The sequence below is a fragment of the Myotis yumanensis genome, unplaced genomic scaffold (genome assembly GCF_028538775.1).
Source record: "Myotis yumanensis isolate MYYU_CA2020_CCGP unplaced genomic scaffold, mMyoYum1.0.hap1 SCAF_3, whole genome shotgun sequence".
NCBI classification, from domain to species: domain Eukaryota; kingdom Metazoa; phylum Chordata; class Mammalia; order Chiroptera; family Vespertilionidae; genus Myotis; species Myotis yumanensis.
Window position 1 is genome coordinate 193807841 of NW_027223754.1, and position 24616 is coordinate 193832456.

At 43.8% G+C, this 24616-nt stretch overlaps 1 protein-coding gene across 2 annotated transcripts in view; it reads left to right on the forward strand.

The window, feature by feature from the left end:
* VWF (von Willebrand factor) overlaps positions 1–24616 on the forward strand; it is a 131431-nt gene that overhangs the window by 101766 nt on the left and 5049 nt on the right. For both annotated transcript variants that reach the window (XM_070410831.1, XM_070410832.1), the window contains exons 39-47: positions 4637–4739; positions 5555–5629; positions 6836–6940; positions 8064–8269; positions 9356–9505; positions 13957–14067; positions 14723–14903; positions 15733–15773; positions 16322–16438. In XM_070410831.1, the coding sequence (XP_070266932.1) occupies positions 4637–4739; positions 5555–5629; positions 6836–6940; positions 8064–8269; positions 9356–9505; positions 13957–14067; positions 14723–14903; positions 15733–15773; positions 16322–16438 (1089 nt within the window). The remainder of the gene's footprint in view (positions 1–4636; positions 4740–5554; positions 5630–6835; positions 6941–8063; positions 8270–9355; positions 9506–13956; positions 14068–14722; positions 14904–15732; positions 15774–16321; positions 16439–24616) is intronic.

Genomic DNA, 24616 nt, shown 5'->3' on the forward strand with positions numbered 1-24616 from the left:
CTATTGCAACTACTACTTTTATCATATTCATGGAAATAGATGCTATAGGAACCCAAGAGAGGATAGGAAAAGAATATTTTATATGGTAATGTCTACCATTATGATGATATATTATATACCTGGCATTGTACTAACCACTATCTATTCATTATCTCACAATTTTTCAAAGGTGTGTTTTGCAGGATTTAACAGTTACCTGTGGTCAAAAGCATTTAAAGAACACTAGTTAGACAAGTTAAATAGGTTTCTTTATTGTAGGGCTATTTAGAATTTTTAATGTACTAATGTGTGGCAAGTATTTAAGAGGGTTTTCACTTCTCAAACTTATCTGACCATGGAACTTGTATGTGTGTTGGATGAGTGAATGTGTATGTGCATGTGGACTAGGACTAGTCTCTTGGACTAGGATTCCAAGAACACACTGGATATCTTGCATCATCTCATAAATACAAAACATCTATGAGAAAACTAATGCTTAGCTTAGGGCACTGCCCATGGACACAGTTTGTAAGTTATGAAGCTGGGTGTTGGACTCAGAATTTGAAGCTATGTCTGACTCCAGAGAACTTGCTTGCTCCAATATATGAAATTGCCCTTTTACTAGGTCTTTGGGGGGGGGGGGGGGGGAGGGAGGGTTGATTTGTGTGGAAGTCATCAATTCTTTTAGGAATTATTGATACATTTTGAAAGGGTCCTCCCCCATCCTAAGATGACAGCCGTATTTTTCCACAACATGTGTGTTTGTCAGATCTGGGACAGTGTGTGTCTGTGCACATGTGAGTGTGTGCTGTGGTTCTGTCCTTCATCCTTGACAGTGATATTACAGAGCATGGTAGAGGGAGGAATACATTTGGCTTCTAGCAAAGGAGAATGTGTTCTATGATCATGTGCTTATCCCCAGACCTAACATCTCTGTCATCACCAAGGAGGGCTTTATCACTAAGTGATAGGGTTTGGTGACTTGCCACTATGTTTAATCACCGCTAGGAGAGCTCCTGGGAAGGCCAGCTAACCAAACTGGGGAATAATGAAAGCAACAATTCCAGTAACTACACTGTTCCTCCCTGACACTGTAAGCCAGGAAATGGACTATTTTATTTGATTCTCCCCAAAGCTCTGTAGAAATGTTATTATATGTCCCACTGAATGGAAGAGGAAACCCAGGCTCAGATGCACAAGGTGAAAAACTGGCATTCTTATTCACTACACCAGGTCATCCCATAGTGTCCTAGCCTGACATTGATCTCATCAGAACCCTGAGCTAAACTCTGAGCTAACTGGGAGTGCAGGTCAGCACGGGCATCCATTAGGCTGTTACTTGGGTGGCTCCACCTGCTCTGTTTTGTTGTTCGCTCTATCCCATTTATTTTCACTGTGGGACAGATAAACTCAGAGGGAAGCCCAGTCATACTCTACTGCTGTAGTATTTCAACTTGCCAATTTAAGTGACTTCCTGTACCACAGTATTCTCCAAACGAGCTGACAGAACCTTACACTGCTTTCCCTGCTTTGCACAGCTCCTGCACTCCTGCTGGGCTCCAGGGATGTGTACCATTCCCAGGTGGGGCTAGCACCCAGTGGCAATTGCAGACTGGTTTTCCTACTGGTGGTAATATACTCTCAGAGGGAGGCAGATGTAGTCTTTCCTCCCTTCCTTCACATCCTGACGAGAAGGCAGCTCAAGTTTGCAAAGTGTCTCTGGCTCTGTGGCCACCAGCTGTCTGCAGGGCGCTGAAAGCAGGAAGCTTGTGAATTTTATTTTAGTGTCTCTACCCCTCTTTTCTCCACTCCTCTCTGGCCCTGTTTCCCCTTTCCCTGCTCCCTCATCTTCAGTGCAACACATCGGGGATATGCATTCACATGGTATAAAGAATGCTTCCAAATAGTGCGCTATTTTTGATATAGAAACCGTCTTATAAAAATATTTTAAAATCAAGTAACATAAAATGAATTAATTAAAACTATGAAGGGAACACAGCCAGTTGTAGTTATTTCAGAAAATACTACAGCTTACACAAATGAAAACAAGTATCTTATCCAGCCACCTGCAATTGCAGCTTTTACTTTCAAAGTAGAGTTAAGAACAAAAACATCTAATATGAAAAATATTTCCATTAAATGAAAATTTTTAAAATGAAAAATAAAGGCCAGAATTTTTTTCCTTCAGGGAAATAAACCAGGGTATAAATCTCTTGTGGTAACATCGGAAGGGCAAAATATTTACCAGTTTCCATAGCTCTTGTTTAGTTTACAAAGTGCACTGTAAAGACGGGAGCCTTTTTTGCCGGCTCAGAAGGGATCCAGAGCCGTGCTGGCTGTTCCTCTCTCTGTGTTGGGGAGCAGGGGGTGCTGTGCAGAGCAAGTACTGCTTCAGCTCAGCTCAGCAAGAACTGCCTCCATCACCCAGAAGCCTAGCGCCCCTGCCTGGAGCCTCCCTTTCTCTCTGATCTCTGGTGTTCTGTAACCTATACATTTCACTTGCATCTTCTCTTAAATTCTCAGCTGTGGGCTTGTATTCCTTCTGTGACCTTGGGCTTTGAAGACTTCTAGGTTCCCTTGCCGTATTCTCTGTGGGCCATTCTTTTGTCGTCTAAATCTTTAACTCCAGCTAGCTCTCATACCTGTTCTCCTGTCTCAGTAATTGTCACATCCTGGCCCTGGAACCTGGGGGGTTAGACAGGGCTGCCTGGAGTTGGCCTGTGCTGATGCAGGAGCGCCATCTGCTGGCCCACTTGCTGCATAACCCGGCATGTTATGCCCCTGTACAGCTGGCTGCTGGCGGTAACGCTAACGTTAGCCAGAAAAGGCTTTTCCAGGGGCCCAAGATTCTGTCTCTGTCTCAGGCAGGCCTCCTTAAAGCTGCCTGGGAAAATAAAAATCCCCGGAGGAGGAGGTTTAGCACCTGTGTTTGGTCATCTATTGTGGTGTTGCCCATTCTCAGGATAGTTGTAGCATTATTTATTCTTAAATTTAGATATCTGAAGTCCACAAAAACAGGCTCTTTAAAAAGCCTCCTTTAAAAGAGAGAAAAACCCCTCAAAACACATAAAAACTATAAGCCTCTTTTTATTTCACCACCTTTGCCATTTAAAAGTAGGGATACCACCCTCCCACCCCCCTTACCCCCCCATTTACTGTTTCTTGGCATCACCCAGAGGCCTGAGGGAATGAGCGATGCTTCCCCACCCCGGCCTCTCTGCTCCCACCTCTGAGGCCAGCACCCAGGGCCCCTCTCTGTGTCTTCCTGGCCCCCAGAAACACTGGAATAGCAGCCCCTGCAGCCTTTTTTTGTTTCCTATTCCTAGTCCCTCCCTCTCAGTCCTGCTACCCTCACCATGTTGGCCCTTATTTAACACTCTTCCTGGGAAGCAGGGTCCTGCTTATAAAACTCCAGGGCTGCCCCTTGCCCACCAACTTAAGCTCAAGCTCCTCAAGTGGGCAGGGAAGGCCTCTACAATTGTCCACTGACCACAGGACATTCTCCCCTCTGTTCCACACCCAGAATTCTTTCTCCTCCCCCAGCTTTCCCCCCACCCACACCCCACACACATACTCCACCTCCCATCCTTCACCGGCACGCCTTCAGGAGGCCTCTCTGAGGACCCAAACCCTAGTGAACTGCTCTTCTTTGCTCTCCTGTCGCCCTTTTATTTTTCATCCTAAAAATCGCTTTATAGAGATATAGTTTACATATAATAAACAGCAGCTAATAAAGTGTACAGTTTGGTGAGTTTTGACACATGCGCACTCCTGTAAAACCACCATCACAACCAGGACAAGGAGCATTTTCATCATTCCCCAAGGTTTCCTTGTGCCCCCTTTAATATGTCCCCTGACCCCCAGCTCCCATCCCCAGGCAACCACTGGTCTACTTTCTGTCACTATAGATTTGTTTATATTTTCTGGAATTTCATATAAATGGAATCCTGTGGTATATACTACTTTTTTGGCCTGGCTTCTTTCACTCAGCATAACACTGTTGAGATCCACCTGTGTGTGTTTTGTACTTCGATAGTCTGAGTAGCAGTCAGACTATTAATGGCTGAGTAGTATTCCGCAGTGTGGATGTATCACACTTCATTTATCTCAGGCAGCTTTTCATGCATGATATTTCCTCAAGTTGACTGTATTTATCCAATGTCTGTCACTCCCACAGTCCCAGGGTCAGGCACTGTGACTGCCTGTGAGTGGCAGATGTAGAACACGTGGTGTCTGGGGCCAGAATGCCAGGTTCAAATCCTGGGTATGCCACCTGGTCATGTTCCTTCTCTGTGACTCAATTTCATCATTTATACATGAAGATAATAATAGTGCTTGCTTGATAGGGTTATGATAAGGAACATAAAGTGAATAAACATACAGTCCCTAGGAAAAGTATCTCGAACATATCTAATGCTAATTATTAGCAGGAGGCAGCAGAACATGTTAAAAGGATGGATTCGGGGTTCAAACCCTACCTCTGCTGGTTCAACCCCAGGACTGCAAGTGCCTCAACTTTCTTGTTTGATAAGTGGAGATAATAACAAAAATATCCTCACGACAAAGTTGTAGTGAGGGTGGGGGAACTGACTTCCATTTACTCCAGGGTTTTCTGCCCTAATGTCCCGCACCCCTTCTGAACCTTGTTTTCTCTCAGTTCCTGGAAACCTGGGTCCCAGACCACCAGCCCTGCCAGATCTGCACGTGCCTCAGCGGGCGGAAGATCAACTGCACCTCGCACCCCTGCCCCACGGCCAGAGGTGAGCTCACCCTCCCTGGGGCACCCTCTAGGCCCTGCAGCCACCAGATCCACATGTGGATTTCCTGGGTCTGGCCTGTTTCTCAGGCCATCCCACCCTTCCTTACCTCTCTGGGATGGGGTTCCCCTTGTCCTACACCTGGAATAGCTGCTCTCAGAGCTTAACCCTGCTCTCCTGTCCCACCTTGGCCCTCAGACTAGAGTCTCCTGTAGAGCACATTCAGGGGTCAACAGCCTCATTCTCAGAAATCCCACAGCCTGATACTTCACGGCCTCCCATGTAGGGCCTGTGCTGGTTTCTGTGGATGATAGTCTGCCATATATATATATATATATATATATATATATATATATATATATATATATTACTAGATGATTGGTGCACAAAATTCATGCACGGATAGGATCCCTAGGCCTGGCCGGCAATCAGGGCCAATCAGGGCCTTCTGGCTGCCAACTGGGGCCTTCCTTTGTTTTGTGCTTCCCCCTGATGGTCAGCACACATCATAGCGAGCGACCGAACTCCTGGTCTCCTCGTCGAACTCCCGAGGACACTTTGCATATTAGCCTTATATATATATAGATTGTTGACACTATTACAGATGCCCCCCATCCTCCCCACCTTTGCCCACCTCCACCCAACCCTTGCCACCCCTCCCCTGGCCTTCACTGCTCTGTTGTCTGTGCCCATGGGCTAAGTATATTTATATTCTTTGGCTGCTCTCTTCACTTTCTTTGAGAGTCTGCCATATTTTATATCCTGCTCCAGGCTGTACCACTGTTTATTTCTCTGACTTATGTGGCATTCTTTTCCAGTTCCCACATGTGGCCCATGTGAAGTGGCTCGCCTCCACCAGAACGCAGACCAGTGCTGCCCGGAGTATGAATGTGGTATGTGTCCCACCTTTGGCATTCTCCAGGGCTCAGGCCCCAGCCCCAGGTGAATGATGTGGGCGCTGCAAGAGACATATGGTCTCAGGCACAGAGTGTGAGAAAGGAGGTGGGCAAGGGCTGACTGGATTTTCCAAATAATGGAAAGAGTAACCTCTAGAAAATAGGATTTGCTGCCTAGAGAAATTCTGCAGTAAATCGTTAAATGCCAGATTTGAAAGCATTAAATAAAGAATGGGGTAATCACTGGTTGGGGGAAGTGCTCAGAAATGGGACTGAAGAGAAAGTTAGGCCAAAGTAGTCCATTTTCCTTTTCCTTTCTGAAGACCTTAGATGTGGAGAAGGCCACATACAGGGCACCTTGATTTCAGCAAGTTATTTGTCAAAGGGTTTCATTATTGGCTTGCGAACTGCATAGTGCATAATAGGCTGAATAATGCTATAAGTAAATGAATCCAGAGCTGATGGAATTAGGTTTAACATGACAGGAAACCTCTGATGACCCATCCCTGTCCTATCTAGTGTGTTTGTTAATTGTAAAATTTGCAGTGAGGCAGATCTTACAGCGTGAGCAAATAGATCGAGGGACAGTGCAAGGATCTACAAAAGAATGAAATAATCTAAGAATTTTATTTATGCTGATGAAATTGATCAGGGACACATAGAAGTCCTGTGGGCAGGGAGATCTGACTTGAGAACAACTTGTGTAAAATAGATCTGAGAATGTTAACAGTAGACAGAACGGAGGGGATCATTTAGTTCAAGTCCCTCATTTTGTAGACCTTTTAGGTTTATACAATGTGCTAGGCACGTTGCCTTAATTATTTCATGACATCCTGAGACTGACTATGAGTTAGAGTTCCCACTTTGCAGAAGATGAAATGGAGGTCTAGAGGGTTCAAGTGACTTGGCTGTGATCTGAAAGTCCTAGCAGATGACAGCAAAATCAATATGAGCTTATTGGATGATCTGGATCGATCTATCTATCTATCTATCTATCTCCAATCAATCTACATACCTACCTATCAACCTATCATCTATCTTCCCCCTCCACCTCTACCTCTATCTTTATCTCTACCTTTATCTCATAATCACCATCTACCTAACAGAAATCTGCATGAATAGGATTATAGGGTGCCACTCACAGGTAATACAAGAATAACCTTGCTAAACTCTGAGTGTATGTCTTTTTTTTCTGTTCCTTAGTGTGTGACCTGGTGAGCTGTGACCTGCCCCCGGTGCCTCACTGTGAAGGTGGCCTCCAGCCAACATTGACCAATCCCGGCGAGTGCAGACCCAACTTCACCTGCGGTAAAGCCTCCATGGAGAGGAGGTGGTGGTGCGGCCACTCTCTCCTGGCCTGTATTCCAGTTAGCTGACTCTAGTGGGGTTGGGGATGTCTAGGACAGAGGGATCAAGGTCACCCCTGGATTGAATCCTCTAAGATTCTTCCCAGCTGCATGATGCTGAAAGTGTCCTGGGAGTGGGCACAGCCACAGGCATGTTCCTGTTGGGCTGTATTATGAGGCAATTGGGTCTGAGATGAAGAAGTCTCCAGACCTAATCTTTATTTACTCCCATCCTCACACACATCATCGAGGGGAGGAAAAGTTTCCTTGGTTTGTCCTCATTACTGGATCTTATTCCCAACCAGATGTACAGTTTTCTCCCCTTTGTATGTTTATATATCTAATCGCTAAATACTATAATTTAAGCATAGGGTTGTACTAAAGTAAGATGTGTCAAGAAACTGAGTTCTGTATTTAGATACTGAGAATACCCACTTTAAGTCAAGTGGAGTTCTTGCCCTGTTGATTTAGAATCTCTCTTGAGTTCCTAGATGGAAGACCTCGAGGGTAAGAGGACACCTTGTATTTGAAGGAGGCTGTGAATAGGCAAAGGACCCAGGATGGGATTTGACATTTATAAAACACTGTGGGTTTGACTGATTGCTGTCATTCTTTTATTCAACCTTCTTAGAGGACCTGAAACTATAGGGTATTGTTCTAGGTACTGAGGTAGGGATAAGATCACATAAGCTGCCAGCATATAAAAATGCTTACCAGCTCATGGCATCCAAGGCCTATCTGGGTCTTAGGGATTCTACCTCCACCGTCTCTGAGAATCTATAGCTGGAAGGAAACTACCCCATCCAGATGTGCATGGGTACTGAACAGTCACAGCTTCTTCTCCATTAAAATGCCTAGTTTCACATTTCTCCTTTTGATTGATGTTCATATTTTCTGAAGACTAACTTCTTTTGGGGATGATTGAATAACCCACAGCCCCTGAATTGGACTTATGTGCATTTCTAATTTAATACTCTAGGCCTAGAACCCCCTGGGTTCTTCTTTAATAGATGAATACTTACAAACCCTGATTGATTTCAATGCCCAGTGTGGCAGGACTAGGGTGTCACCTTCCTGCTTCTCAGCCTGCAGGAAGGAGGAGTGCAGAAGGGAGTCCCCACCCTCATGTCCCCCACACCGGACACCGACCCTTCGGAAGACCCAGTGCTGTGATGAGTATGAGTGTGCTTGTAACTGTGTCAACTCTACGGTGACCTGCCCTCTGGGGTACTTGTCCTCGGCCATCACCAATGACTGTGGCTGCACCACAATCACCTGTCTTCCTGACAAGGTAGGGGCTGCTCAGCTGTGGCTGGGATGATGGCAAACATCTGCTTCTTATGGAAGATTTGCCTTCCTGCCCAAACCAAGTGCTATATGGCTGGTGGGTGAGCAGTCAACATTCTATCTCATGCTAGTGGAAATTTAGTTAGCTCAGGAGGTATTTATAGAGAACCTACTGTGGGTAGTGCTGAGGTTACAAACAAGGTATAAGACATGGTCTGGCCTTTAAAGAGACTTCCTTAGGTTAACTAAGGAAATAATATGAAGGCATGGATTATTTACAGACAAGTTAATAGTTGACTCATTTGTTAATTGCTGTCAATTCATCTATCTATCTATCTATCTATCTATCTATCTATCCTTTCTTCCTTCCTTTCTTCCTTCCTTCCTTCCTTCCTTCCTTCCTTCCTTCCTTCCTTCCTTCCTTCCTTCCTTCCAATAATTACTGAGCAACTACTATGTTCTACCAGAACTGGTACTGTATTAGGTGTTATGGGAGAAATGTAAGATGTAGTCAACTTATGGTCTTGCTAGTATATATAAGACAATAGTCTATAAACTGAATACAACAAAGTATCAACAGATGGTATAGATACTAAATGCTCATAGCAGTCATAAGGAAGAGGTCCACCAAGAAGAGTTATCATGAAAGATAATTAATTGGCAGAAGTTGAGATGAACCATTAATTACAGTAGGAAGATCTGAGAAGATTTTCAGCTGCTGAACTATTGAGGGTGAGTCCTGCAATGAATGCCAAAGAGAAGTCACAGTTACCTTTCCCTGGAGTCTATTAGGGCTAGAGTACACATTCATTTGCCTGGAATGCTCTAGACCTCTGGCCCCTTCTGGATTCTCTTCCAGCTCAAGATTTCTAAGTGCCTAGGTTCTGGAGGAGCAGGAGCAGTCCAGTTTTCATGCTTATTAAAATCTACTTTATAAGCATCCCTGCATGTGGGTAGAGACCATGTTGGGTTTATTTATTGCTGTATTCTCAGAGCAACCTAGAGCAACTTCCAACACATAGTAGATACTGTCTAAACTCTTGTTTAAATGAACTGAATGAGTTCACTCATAGAAACCTTGTGTCTATAGGTGTGTGTCCACCGAGGCACTGTCTACCCTATTGGACAGCTCTGGGAGGAGGGCTGTGATATATGCACCTGCACTGACATGGAGGATGCTGTGATGGGCCTGCGTGTGGCTCAGTGCTCTCAGAAGTCCTGTGAAGAAAGCTGCCAGTTGGTAAGATGCACAGAGAGGCTAGGCACTGTGTGGAACACTCAGGGTATGGAAGTAGGGGAGGGCATCCCAGGAAGAGGCAAAAAGCCCCTTTAGTAAACTCTCATTCAAGACCAGAATGATGGGGGAGGGGAGGTGAACTGGGGAAAAGAAAGAAGCATCAAGAAAGGATTGCAATATCATCCTTCTGTGATTCAGGTAATCCTTGCCTAATGGACATGTATGTTGTATGGTCTTGAGTCCAGAGGGCGATGGAGTTGGTTTGAGCAGAGGTGTGAATTAAATGCCTAGAAAAGAGGACTTGATTTTTTTTCTATCTCGTCCCTCTTCAGACATTACCTTGGGCTATCCCTAGAACAGATAAATGTTCTGAATTTTCTGAGATTGTTCCAGTTTTAATGTCCTATAGTGTTTCCACAGAGATTGGTGATTTTTCAGACTGTGTTTATAATTTGAGGTACAGAAAACATGATTTGTCTTTCCCAATCAGTTTTAAATTCTCATTGTAGTTTATCCCTAAGGTTTCTCTGTATTTTGGGGGGACTCTTTTTTGAACATTTAAGATTAATAAGACCCTAGAAAAATGAAGCACTCATGTACAGGGAGAATTGGGGGTCAAATTCTGCTTGCCGGTTTAATGCTATTTTTATTATTACTGCAGTATTATCCATAGATAATGATGATAAAAGAAGAGTAACACATCTTGTGGTTGCTTCTGTAAATGTTAACAGCAGAGAAGACAGTGCTCTTGATGCTGTTTTGGAAATGTGTGGCTTGGTGATGAAAGGGAGGGACTATGAGTAAATCCAGAAATAGGTAGTCCATTCAGCTCATCTGCTGCGCTACCTGCAATGATGTACTGAGGAGAAGCAGAGCTGCTAGGCAACTTTAAGAGAGGATGATGCTTTGGTATCCAGGTGTGTCTTATGGGAATGCTAAGTTTTGGAAATGTATTGGTCTCCCTCTCCTCCCATAGGCCATGGAGGCTAACAGAATAACTTGCTATCAAGTAAAGAAGGTACTGTTTAGAGGCCATTTTAATAAAATTGGCACCCAATATATTTTGTGTTTCAGTAGGGAGTTTTGGTTGCAAAGAACAGCATCTACTCAAGTTAGCCAAAATAAAACTCTCAGGAATGAAGTATAGGATATGTAAATTGGCATACAACATTTCTCTCCCATATCCCACGAGCCCAACCCCTGTCTCTGCTCCTCTCTGCCCATCTGCTCCAGTTCTTCATTGCAGGTCAACTTTCTCTGGGAAGAAGTTTTGCTTTCTCATAAATTTTATTTGCACATGGCTTTATTGCATCTGTCTTCAACTCAACATGACTTTTCAGATCCAGAGTCATCCCTGTCCAGTGTGACTTGGTCAGTCTTTGTGTTCAATAGATTGACTTTTCAAGGAGAGAATTTATGGACTTAGCTTATCCCATGGATTAGATCCTCTGTCCAGTACCCAGTCTAGTCCAGTCAGCTGTTGGGGAGGGTGCAGGTTATATGGTAGAAACTTGTCTATATAGAGCAGTGGTTCTCAACCTTCTGGCCCTTTAAATACAGTTCCTCATGTTGTGACCCCACCATAAAATTATTTTTGTTGCTACTTCATAACTGTAATGTTACTACTGTTATGAATCATAATGTAAATATCTGATATGCAGGATGGTCTTAGGTGACCCCTGTGAAAGGGTTGTTCGACCGCCAAAGGGGTCGCGACCCACAAGTTGAGAACCGCTGATCTAGAGGCTGTGGTGCTGGAGGCAATTTCAAAAAGAAAATGGGTACAGAGGTCAGGTGAATGAGTGGAGGAGGCAACATTTCTAGAACTCTTGAAGAGATGATTGCTGTAAAGAATTGAGTGACTTGTCTTAAAGACTGAATGTTCACACCCTCTAGGGAGGAGAAGGAGGTCTATGTCAAAGCTGAAGGCATGTGGGAGGCTGGGCTTTGATCTGTACAATGCCTTGAGTTGAGTGAATTGATCTGTACAATGTCTTGAGCTTCAGTGAATTGTGATGGTTTCAGACTTCATTCTTCAAAGAGGGAGGTATCGGTTCTGGTCTGACTCCAGAGACATTTGGGCTCACTTGTTGGGTTCATTTGTTGTCTAGGTTGTGACAAAAACAAAACAAAAACAAACAAAGAAACATTACCCTCTGATTCTTTCTTTCTGAAGCCACAGTCTGGAGAACTATACTTTCCTCAACCACCTCCATAGTTCTCTACTGTTCATGTCAGAAAAATTATGTAGAGCAAGCAAAGAGTAAGGCTGGCTTCCCAAAGAATATTACAGGTATGCCTACATGCCTATGGCCTTGCTTCCATGTTAATGGCAAGAGGAATTTCCCCTCTGTCGTATAAACTTTAGAGAAGATTTTCTTTGAAGGCTTATGACCACCTGATTCCCCACTTTTAGACTCCAGAATCAGACTAAATCATGGCGTTAGGAACTGTGTCTGAGGAACTGAATGTAATGCATTATATTTTATTCATCCTCATGATACTCCTCCAGAAGGAAGAAGAGGCAAGGCTGTTCTTCCCACTTATCAGATAGAAAGCAGAGCACTAGCACAGTGAACGAGGTTGGCCATAGCTCTACAGCTCATTTAAAGCCAGTAGAACTGGGTTGTCTTGACTCTTAGCCCAGGGCCCCTTCTATGAGGCTGATACACTGGCAATACCAGCATTTTAAGGGCCAGCCTGATTCAGCAAAGAGACAAGGGACCAATGCTCCATGCCTCTCACCATCATTTCAGCAATGTTAACCGTGTTTAAAGGATTGTGCTGCTAAATATATTAGGAGTCTATTTTTCATTGGCATCTGTCTTTAGATTGGCTAGATATTAGACCTGCTTATTTCCATTCTTAATTGGTAAACCAAGGAAATAGGATTGAGAAGAGAGTAAGGAGAAAGGTCTGAGATGTATATTTTGAACCGATATAAGGTAGAGGATTTAGAGGGGTATGGGGAAAGAAAGAGAGATGAGAATATTGGATGAACCCTGGTTGTGCAGTAGGAAAATGGGAATGCCGGAGGTGGAGGGGGATCTCAAAAAGATGGCAGCCAGGAAATTTGGAGACATGACTAGGAGAACCTGAGCATGAGAATTTGGTGGGGTTTTGGGAGCAAGGCATCTGTCCTGGTAGTCATTCATAGTATCGACAGTGTGTCCTCCCATATTGGGAGGCAGCAGAAAACAGGAAGAACACACCAATCCAGGTTACTTGGCACTCTTAGAGAGGCGCATAAGAGGGATGCTGGGTCCCTGAAGGTATTGATGATTCTTTTGTGCTCCATGAGTCTTTTATGGCAGCTTGTATATTCTGCCTTGTAGTGGAGGGTGTCTAGATTGTATCATTCTAATTTGTTGGCTTCTCCAAAGTACCTAGTACATCATAGATGCATAATAAACTATTAGACTCTCAGATGATAAGACACTGGGGACAACTCACTGGGCACCTCTGTGACATGGGTCAGGATGTAAGTGGACCCCATGGAGATGGTATGATGTTGAGCCAAGTCTCTGGAATGCTTGTGTTCCCCCAGAGAGAGGCACCAGCTAGCCTGACATCAAGTGCTGTGTGCATCTTCTGGCTTGGTCCTGCGTGTGAGTGTGCGAAGCAGGCCTGGCCTCCTCACCCATCCTGAACAGCTGCTAGCATTCCTTCTCTTTTAAGGACAGGGCTTCAAGATAAAGCCCAGTCCTGGGGTCTGTCCCCTGGGCTCCTGAGATACCACACATGTCAGTGTTTTGCCTATTCTTTGTACATTGCTTCAGAGTTTTCAGTGGACAGTTTCAATCCAAATTCCCAAAGCTTTGGCCAGATTAGAAGACCATTAAGAGGCAAGGTGAGCTAGTAAACTCCCAGGATGCTGGTCTCCCTGACAGGCATTCTAGGGAAGGTTGGTCTCTGCTGCTCTTATCTCACTGTGCCCTATAAGCTACATCAAGCAACTACTTGGGGCAACCCAACTCTACACATTGGTGAGAGGTCTTGGGATCAAGGTATTCATCTTATGTAGGTACTTTGCCCTATTAGAGCAGAGACTAATTCTCAAGCATCTTGGATATTCTCCCCCAGTCAATGAAGTGCCCTAGATTTTGTCATGACAAAGATCAGGTCAGGTAGCTGTTGCTGAGTGAACTCTGGGCTGTGTTTAATACTTTTCATGAACTGGATGTTGGTCTCAAAGTGGAAGCTTTAAGAGGGCAGGATTATGCCTTTTCAGCTGGTGAAAATGAGTCACTATCTTAGTGACTCAATGGTTGATGCCTCCTAGCCACTTCTTAGCATAGTTCTGAGGCTGGTGGATGACAGAGATGAAACCGTTCAGGCCAGCGGTGTCTCTGTAAAACCCCAGGGCTCAGTACACCTGTGGAGCAGATAAGCACACTCATGTCTCTGCTGCTGGCCTGACCTTACTCTCTGCTCCTTGTGTTTTTTTTTTCCAGGGCTTCACTTATGTCCTACATGAAGGTGAATGCTGTGGAAGGTGCCTGCCATCTGCCTGTGAGGTGGTGATTGGCTCACCACGGGGGGACTCCCAGTCGTACTGGAAGGATGTAGGTTGGGGCCTCAGGATGGGTTGTCTATTCTGTGGTTTAGTGCTGGCCTTGGTTCACTTATAAAATCAGAGCTCATCCCCTGCCCTTTGCTTTCCTTACAGGAGGTTAATTAGCTGTGGTGTTACCCAGTCGTCAACTGGGTTACCTTGCCCCTTAGGAACTAGTTAAGATGGCCTCAGGCTTCCCATTTCATTGATTTTGGGAGAAGTTCAATTCCCTCCCTAAGAGTTCTGTGAATGCCTAGGGAATTTATGTCAGTGAATCTGAGGTCCTGCTTCCCCTGAGTTGTTGGTATAGGGATGGCCTCACCACCCTGCATGTGCCATGGGCCTGCCACCCCACCAAACCCACAGGCTGAGGTGCTATTCAGTCCTACACCAACCCTGACAGGCTCCTCTGACTTCTTAATGAGTTCCATTGTACACATTTTTATCACAGAGAAGCAAACACTATTCTGTTCCCTAAGTCCCCGAGCTATTTCTGTAACCCTGGCTGTAGCGCAAGTTTGACATGCTTGCTATAGTGTATTGCAATGTTGGGCTTTACCTGGTGGATGGGACTGAGATGTTAACCCAGGGCATGATTCTAGGGCCCAGACCAGTTCCCTGAGGGAACAGCGTGCTCCCCTTGGGACTCTGTGTTCTAACTACAGGTTGGCTCTCACTGGGCCTCCCCGGAGAACCCCTGCCTCATCAATGAGTGTGTCCGAGTGAAGGAGGAGGTCTTTGTGCAACAGAGGAACGTCTCCTGCCCCCAGCTGGATGTCCCCACCTGCCCCGTGGGCTTCCAGCTGAGCTGTGTGAGCTCAGAGTGCTGCCCCACCTGCCACTGCGGTAAGGCACCCTGTCCAGGGACCCACCTTCTGGCCTGGGTTTCCAGGAAGGGCTCCTGAATTCTTTGTTTTCTTAGCAACTCGGGGAAATGGGCAGGGTCAAAATCTTCCCATCTGTTCCTAATGCTTTTGTGACAAAGCAAATAAGATGAGAGAAATAGAACCATTTCCTGAAGGTCATAATGGTGCTCAGTGATGGCTTATACCACTATCTCATGTCACGGGCACGGCAACCCTGGTTGGTGGGGACTGCTACTGCTTCCACCAGCTCAAGGGAGTTAGTGAGCTGTAGGGCTGGGGTTGGACCTTCATTTCTCTGACTCTAGAAACCACCTTTGTGATTATTCATGGTATTGCCTCTGCTAGGGAAGGTATTCCAATGTCCACCCCCTCCCTCCCTACAAACAAACAGCAACGGGAACAAACAGCTTGCTACCACCTGCTCTGAATTCTTTGTATGATTTTGTCTTGTGACTTAAAGTTCCCAGAGTAGAATTGCATTCTTCATAAATCCAAAGATTCTCCCACTCACCCCTTCCATGTGAATCACTGAAACATGTGCCTTCCCTACCAGGACGCTCAGGGGTCTTCTCATTGAGGGCTAGGTACTGGGCAACAGGCAGCCTGCCCCTCCTCGCCAGACCTGGGGGAAGCGAGGCCACTATGGCTCTGGCAGTAGGACCCACAGTGCCTGGAGGTGGAATGCAGCAAAGGGCAGATGTAGGAGAGAGGCCCAGATGGAGGAGAAAGCCCTGAAGGGATCAGCTGTGTGCAGGGCAGGGGTGGCCAGGGTATTCTGTACTCTCACGCCTGCACTTCTCTCTCCCCAGAGCCTGTGCAGGCCTGCATGCTCAATGGCACCATCATTGGGGTGAGCTATTGCCTTCTTCTACAGGGCCAGTTGGTGGGGCAGAAATGGGGGTGCTGTGGAAAGGATGGGCCACTTAGTCATTCTAATGTGGAAATGAGAGAAACTGGGAGACCTACCCCTAATGCACTCTCCTTGCCTCCAGGGCTTCCCAGCATCCTGGAGCCTGGCCTCAGAGGTCTTCCTAACTCTCTAGGGTCCGGGCACCCCGTCTGGCACTCATCTCCCAGCCCCACTCCAGGCCCATGAGCATTTCTAATGCGTACAGAGCAGTGCTCTGCAGTCGTTGTGCACATTTCAACCTATCCCCCACTCCCACTGCCCGGCCCCCTTTCTGGCATGAAAGCCCTCACTCTTACCATTGCCACACTTGAGGTGGGAAGGCAGGGAAGGGAGTGGGCCACTGGAGACAGCAAGAGGGTCAGGGTGATGGCTCAGGGCAGCTATGGGAGGCTCCCCCCCATAAGGAAACAGTTTATGGGGCTGAGGTGAGAGGGGAAGTCAGGGGTTTGGGGTGCTGGGAGGCCTGACCGTGATGACTCTGGTTCCAGCCTGGGAAGACTATGATGATTGACGTGTGCACGACTTGCCATTGCACCGCCCAGGTGGGGATCATCTCCGGGTTCAAGCTGGAGTGCAGCAAGACCACCTGTACGGCCTGCCCCGAGGTGAGAGGGTCATTGAGGACCTAGGGGGTGGGCTGAATACTCGTGGGCCCAAGCCATGGGACCTCACTAGGGTTTTAAAATAAATTTTCCTGATTTTCTGATTGTGGACAATATTTGACACCTGTCATGGAGAGCCCAAGTCACCCACCCACCCACCCACATTTCACCTCTCAGAAATTACAGTTTAGTTTTGTGCATTTTAAACACTTTCTTTTTGTGTGTTTAAAATAAACACAATATTTGCAAGGGTTGTGATGCCATATTTACAGTTCTGTATTTTTTTTTACACATTTAAAAAACCATCATTACCATTTTTGAGAACACTAAAGATTAATTAGTCAGCAAATATTTATCAGACACCTACTATGTGCAAGTTTATGCACAATCTTCTTTGGAAAAGATGTGCCACAACCTTCACTTTTATTATTGGACATTGAGGTGGTTTAAAATTTTTCACCCTGATTGCGCTAGGTCACAATGACTGTGTGCTCTCAATCCCTCCTGAGGGTGGATTCTGAGTAAAAGCATCATTTCTGGTTTGGGAGAGGACAACCAGCATTTTATTGTTTTCATTATGACTCTTAGCCCCACGCCACAGAGCTGGACCTAACGCTCAGGAGGATGCTTCGGCTTCTTCCTCAAACCGCCCGCTGTGCCTGGGGTCCTGCTGTTTTAGAGACCACACGTGGTCAGGGGAGTTTCTTGGGAGCCAGATGCAGGGAACACAGTAACAGCTCTTTCAGATGGTGCACAGGGAGGGCTTCTCTCTTCAACTTTGCAAGGCAGCAGGAGGGGTCTGGGGCCGAGTCTGGGGAGGAGACCTTTGTAGGAGGAGACCTCCCTGAGAGGAGCAGCAAGAGGGGTAGGGGACATCAGGAGTGGTTAGGGATGAGGGACACTCATACGGTTGCTTTATATGCTCTCGAGGACAAGAGAGTGTTCTGCATCTGTGTTCTTCATGGCACTTGGCATAGTGTCATACTCAGAATAGGGGCTTAATAAATTTATGTGGAGTAGACACAGCTATTTTTGATAGAATGGTTTAAAGAGGGCATTCCTGCCTCAATTAGAAGCCCACTAATAGTGGGAGAGCGGGTTTTTACTGTTAAAAAAGCACAGTTGATGTTTTAGGTGTGTGTGTGTGTGTGTGTGTGTGTGTGTGTAACAACCCCCTAGAATAGAACTGGGCTTGAATACGAATGAGAGACTGATGTCTGGAGTTTGTGGCTTCCCTTTTACCTTGGATGTCCATTGAACTACCTACCATCAATGCAGCAAGAGATCCACACCAAGGCTGTCCTCAGGTTTTCTGGAGGGCGAGCTTGTGAACTCTCAAACTGCGCCCTCTGGTGGTCAGAAGATGGCATGGTACCCTCCTCTGCATTCAAATCCAATCTAGATAGAGGTTCTAAATCAGCGGTTCTCAACCTGTGGGTCGCGACCCCTTTGGGGGTCGAACGACCCTTTCACAGGGTCGCCTAAGACCATCAGAAAACACATATATAATTACGTATTGTTTTTGTGATTAATCACTATGCTTTAATTATGTTCAATTTGTAACAATGAAATTGGGGGTCACCACAATATGAGGAACTGTATTAAAGGGTCGCAGCATTAGGAAGGTTGAGAACCACTGTTCTAAATACATATTTTTAAAATACATGACCCCTTTGTTTTGTGTACTATTCCTCTTTCCTTCCAATATTCTGATATATGTACAGGGCAGTATACTGACCTCCTCCCTTTTGAAACCCCCAGGTTAGCCCTCTTTCTATGTATCTCTTAACCTGCACCAAAACTGGCCTTAGTTGCCCCCATTCTAGCTCAGCATCCTTCACTGTTTTTATTGCCCTTCTCTGCAATGGAAGGCCTCAGGGAGGCCTCCTGCAGGTGGGGGAGCTATGGTGAATTAGACTGAGGCAGTTCTGCTTGAACTGCCTACATCAGACTAAAGTGTTAGTGTCAGCAGAGAAGTGAGTCCTTCATTTCCTCCCAGGGGAGACAGTGTTTGCACCGAAAAGACCAGCAGAAGGTGGTTTGTGCTGGTGGGTGGTAGGCAGGAAGCTTGACTGATGAACTTTCAGGGAAAGTGTGAGGAACACCGAGAAGGCATCCGGAGGGGCATGACCGTGAGCTGATCTTGGGTTGAATGTGGAATAGAGGACCCTCCAGGAAGCAGAATGGGGAACAGATGGGCAGAAGCAGGAGTTAGAAATGGACAGCAGGGCTCCCACAAGCCCTGCCACCTGGTGCAGCTGCGTTCAGCTTCCAGGGCAGCAAACCAGTTTACTCCCTCAAGTGGGTTCTGCTGTACCCCCTCTCCTCCTCCTGTCCCTCTTGCCCAAATCCATACCCCAGCTCTAAAATCACTTCCCCTCCTATTACCCTGCATTCTTTCTGCCTCTTCCTCCTGTTCTCTATTCTCCCATAACACCCTTTCTTTCCCCTTATTCCTGGCTGAACTGTGCCCTCTGCCTCCCTGTGTGTGGATTTTGCCCTCATGGCCCCTGTCCCCTTCACTTTGCAGCCACCCTCCTCCATTGTCCTCACCCCCTCACTTCTCCTGTAAAGATTTTATCCAATTACCTCTCCCTGGGCCTGACTTACCAGAGGGTATTTCCTATTTCTTCTAACGTCCACTGTAAGATGCCCAGATCCAAGCTCCGGCGATATCCTGCCCGACTTAAGCCCCATTTAGTAGTGACCACGTAGATACTCCTCCAGTGGGCGCTCCTCCTTCTGGCTGGAACCACTCCCATGTGCTCATAATGTTTGTTCCAACTCTTTCTTCCTCTTCCATTTACTTCATCCCTACACCTTCCCGGAAGAGTGCATTTTTGAAAACACAGTTTAAAGCTCACCAGTGAAAGACGACCTGAGGCCTCCAACCCCTACAGTGACCTTCCCTGGGGAGTGTGTGGCCTGGCCCAATTGCCCTGATTTGTTCTGAGTTCCGTCCTCACCAGCTTTCTCTCTGGCCTATTCTCTGGGGATACATTGAGTGCAGAAGCTTGACTCAGGAGTAGCAAATTGTTTAAATTCATTTCTGAGTGAGCTTGCCCATTCTTAACTCTTCCTGCTGGTTCAGCGCATCAGCCCTTGCGCAGTGAAAAGGGAGTGGTGTGGAGGGACTAGGTCTTCTGTTTGGGGCTCCAAATTGATCTGCTGGAGATTCATGTTAGAGAAACCCTAGGGCCCCAGGGGAGGGATCTCTAAGTGACCACTACTAAGGGTGGCAACATAAGAAAATAATGACAACATAGATGGCTTCCCACTTAACTAAATTTATTCTTTAAAAAAATTGAGATTGTTCCTTTTTTTTTGAGTGGTGGGGCGAGTTAAAAGAGCTTCAATTTGAAGACAATGATGAGACAGCTGAGGGTAGCTTTTTATTTTATTAACTTTGTTTAAAATACTCTTACTTTGCAAAATAAAAAGTTGGTTATCCTATGTTGTCTTCCAAATTTGGGGGCATTTTTTGCCAGATAGTGAAATCAAGTTGTCCAGAAGCTGCTGCTTTTTCCAAAGCAGATATACATGAAGGCCTCTCACTGTAAGCCTCTATCAAGGTTCTTGCTCAACTCATTGCAAAATAATAATTTATCTCTTATGTAGAAGTGAACCATGTGACAACCATAGGACATAGTATGGGTAAAAGAGTATCTATATGAGATGATATATTATTCAATCAAGTTACTTCTATACAAGAGATAAATTGTTATTATTTTGCGTTAAACAGTAAATTGTCTTTTACGGAGTTTAAGAAAATAACTAAAAATGGTATTTTGTATTTACCTACATATTTATGATATAGGAGTGGCTGCTAAGAGTCAGGTGCTGGGAGACCAGGATGAACAGCGTAGACATAGTTTAAAATTTGCATGTCTCTCATAGAGAACAAAATATTAAACAAATGGTAATTTCAAATTGTGTTAAGTGTTATAAAGTGTGTGTCTGTGTGTGTGTCTGTGTATGTATTTTGTATTTTGGGAGACTTCTCTGAGAAACGATACTTAAAATGATTATTACTAAGGGATGAGAAAAGGCTACTTATTTATTTATTTTAATATATATATTTTTATTGATTTCAGAGAGGAAGGGAGAGGGAGATAGAAACATCAATGATGAGAGAGAATCATTGATCAGCTGCCTCCTGCATGCCCCACACTGGGGATTGAGCCTGCAACCCAGGTATGTGCTCTTGGCCAGAATGGAACCTGGGACCCTTAAGCCCACAGATCGACACTCTATCCACTGAGCAAAACCAGCCAGAGAGAGAAAAGGCTCTTTATACAAAGTGTGGGGAAGAGCACTCCAGGCAGAGAAAACATCATCCACAAAGGCCCTCAAGTGAGGAGGAGGTGGCCATGTTCATGGACCAAGAAGATGCACAGGGTTGGATTGTCAAGAGCAAGGGGATGGTGGTATAAGATAAGGTCAGAAAATTAGGAAAGGCTGATGTCAGGCCTTACGGGACATGCTAAGGAGATTAGATTTTATTATAAATGCAATGGGAAGCCATAGAAGGTCTTAATTTTAATGAGATATAATTTACCTATAATAAACAGCACATATAATAAGTATATAGTTTGTTGAAGTTTGATAAGTGTATAAACCTGCGTAGCCACTAAAATAGTAATATGAACAAATACAGCTAAAAGGCTTTTAGAGGAGATACAATAAACTTGATTAAACCAGGAGACAGAAAAGAATTAACAGTAGACTAAGTAACAGAGAAGACAACAGATGAATAGCAAAATGGTAGATTTAAACCTAACCATATGGATAATTACATTAAATGTAAATGGTCAAAGCAAAATCAAATCCCAATTAAAAATGGAGATTGTCAGACTTGAATAAAAAAGCAAGACCCATCTAATATGCTGTTTACAAGAGATGCACTTCCAATTTAAAGAGACAGACAGGTTGAAAGTCAAAGGATGGGAAAGATATCTCAGGAAAACAGTAGGAACAAGAAAGCTAAGATGGGTATATTAATACCAAACAAAATAGATTTTAAGATGAGGAATGCTACCAAAACAAAGAAGGTAATTTCATAATGATAAAAGAGTAGGTTCATTAAGAAGACACAAGAATCCTAAATTTGTGTGCATACAAATACACGAAGCAAAAATGAACAGAACTAGGGGGAGAAATATGCCTATCCACAATTTTAGTTGGTAATTTTAATGTATTTCTCGCAGTAACTGATAGAATAAGTAGGGGGAAAAATAAATAAGGATATAGAAGATTTGGAAAACTATGTGAACTAATGTGCCCTAATTGAAAATGATAGACCACTACATTGTAAAACTGTAGAGTACACATTTTCTCAAACACACAGGGAATTTCCACCTATCTTGCCCAAATTCTGGGCCATAAAAAAGTTAATAAATGTCAAAAATTTCAAATCATATAGACTGTATGCTATGACCACAGTGAAATGAAATAGAAATTAGTATAAACAAGGTAATATAAATACCCCCCCCATATTTGGAAAGAAAATAAAATATTTTTAAATAATCCATGAATCAAAGAAGAAATCACAAATGAAAATAGAAAATATTTTGATATAGAGATAATAGTGGCTCTTCTAGAGACTCCAATATGTATTCCTCACTCATCATAGTCTACCTTGATTTAATAATATACCATTTCATGTATATTGTCTTTTACCCATACTTTGTGCTATGGTTTGACATGGTTTATTTCTACATAAGAGATAAATTGTTATTATTTTGCTTTAAACAGTAAATTGTCTTTTATAGAATTTAAGAAAAAAACTAAAAATGGTATTTTATATTTATCTACATATTTATAATTTCCAGTGCACTTCCTCCGTGTATATCTGAAATTCCATGTTATATTATATCCCTTCAGCTTGAAAAAGAACTTCTTTTAGCATTTCTTTTAGTGTGAGCCAAATGGCATTTCATTTCTCAGATTTCATTGATCTGAAACATCTTTATTTTGCCTTCATTTACTGAGTATAGAATTCTAGGTGGAAAGTTTTTTATTTTATCACTTTAAATATGTTGTTTCATTTCTTCTGGCTTGTATTGTTTCTGATGGCAAGCTAGTTGCCATTTTTATTGTTATTTTCCTGTGTGCATTGCCCAACCTATTCCTACTGGCTGACTTTAACAGTTTTCTCTTTACTTTCCCTACTTTGGATTCATGGAGATTCCTGGATCGGTGACTTGATTTTTTAAATCAATTTTGGGAAAAATTTCAGCTATTATTTAATTTTTTAAATTTCATTTTCTCTCTCCTGTCTTTCTGGAACTATGATTACATGTATATTATACCATTTGATACTGTTCTGCTGGTTATTGGGGCTCTGTATATTTTTTTTAAACTTTTTTCCTTCCTGTTCTTTAGTTTGGACAATTTCTATTGATCAGTATTAAAATTCACTGATCCTTTCTTTTCTGCAGTTAATCCAATCTGGTGAGATTTTTTTGTTTGTTTTGTTTTTTAATTAGGTAACTATATTTCTAGTTCTAGGGTTTCCTTTTTTTTTTTTTTTAAGTTTCCAGGTTGTTCCTAAATTCCCCATCTCTTTTCTCTATTATATTCATTTTTCCTTTAGACTCTTTAACATATTTATCATAGTTATTTTAAAGTTTCTGTCTGCTGATTGCAATATGAAGGTCATTTGTGTCTGTTTCTATCGAGTAATTTTTCTCTTGAACATGGGTCATTTCCTGGCCCTCCACCCCCGTTCCTTTGCATGAAATGTTTTACTATGTGTTAGACATTGGTGGGAGATATGTGAAGAGACTCTTAATTCTGCTATTTCCTCTGATGAATGTTAAATTAGCTTCTAACTTAGATTATTGGTGGTTCACCTTGAATTAAAGGAGGCTAGATTTTAAACTATATTAGGGACAGTCTATTTCATTATTTCTCTTGATCCAAGGGTGACATAGTTCTTTCTTATATGACATATGTCTGAGTTATGAAACATAGTTCTTAATCTGGCTCTTTTGAAATGTCAATGAAAACGAGGTGTTTGACTAGTCCCCAGCTTGGTGGGATTCAGACTGCAAACCCTGGCTCTTCTGTGCTGTGTGGAGCTGAAATTTCTGCTCAGGTCTTTAAGTTTCCACCTGTTGTTTTGTCCTTGGGCTCCTCTTAGGCTCCTCTGTGTATATATATAATTTAGAGCAGAGGTTCTCAACCTGTGGGTCGCGACCCCTTTGGGGGTCAAGCAACCCTTTCACAGGGGTCGCCTAAGACCATCGGAAAACACAAATATAATTACATATTGTTTTGTGATTAATCACTATGCTTTAATTATGTTCAATTTGTAACAATGAAATTGGGGGTTACCACAACATGAGGAACTATATTAAAGGGTTGCAGCATTAGGAAGGTTGAGAACCACTGATTTAGAGGTTAACCAAGGATTTGAAGGGAATTTATTTGCAAATTAGGGGGCTTCTTTTTTTTTAACTTCCTCTTTTCTGAGTTTTCCCCCTTTAGTTTTCAGCTATTCTAGGAGTTTCAAGCGCTGTCCTCTGACTCTTCAGGCAAATACAACTACAGTTTTTTTCTCAGGTTCCAGCCGTCCAGTGCCATGCAGATTGCTCTCATGGGAAAAGCCATTTAAACATGATTCTTGTCCATTATGGTTCCCTCTTTCAAGGAGCAAATAACCTATGGTTTATTGCTGATTTGGTCATCCAGTGTCTTTGAATAATTGTTTTAAATATTTTGTTAATCATTTAAGTTGTTATCTGCAGGAGAGTCAGTCCAATATAAGTCACTCGGCCATTATTAGGAGCAGAACTCCATTGGGGGTTTTTAAGCAAAAGAGTAACATGACTAGACTTTTATTTTAAGAAAGCCATTCTAGCAAATGTGTAGAGACCTGTAGTAGGGACAAGAATAAAGGCAGGAAGATAAATTAAGACTATTATCAGAATCCAGTGGTCAATGATGATTGCTTAGACCAGGTGGTGACAGAGGACACTCCATGACAAGCAGCAGATGAGTTTGAGATGCATTTTTGGCAAGATTTGGTGATGAGTGGGGGTGGGGGTGTAAACAAGAGGGAGACTCAAGGGTGATTCCCAGATTTCTAGTTGGAGAAACTGGGTAATGAAACTATTTGCTGAGATAGGTACGATTGAACAAGGATGGGGTTTGGGACAAAAATCAAGTTTTTGGATA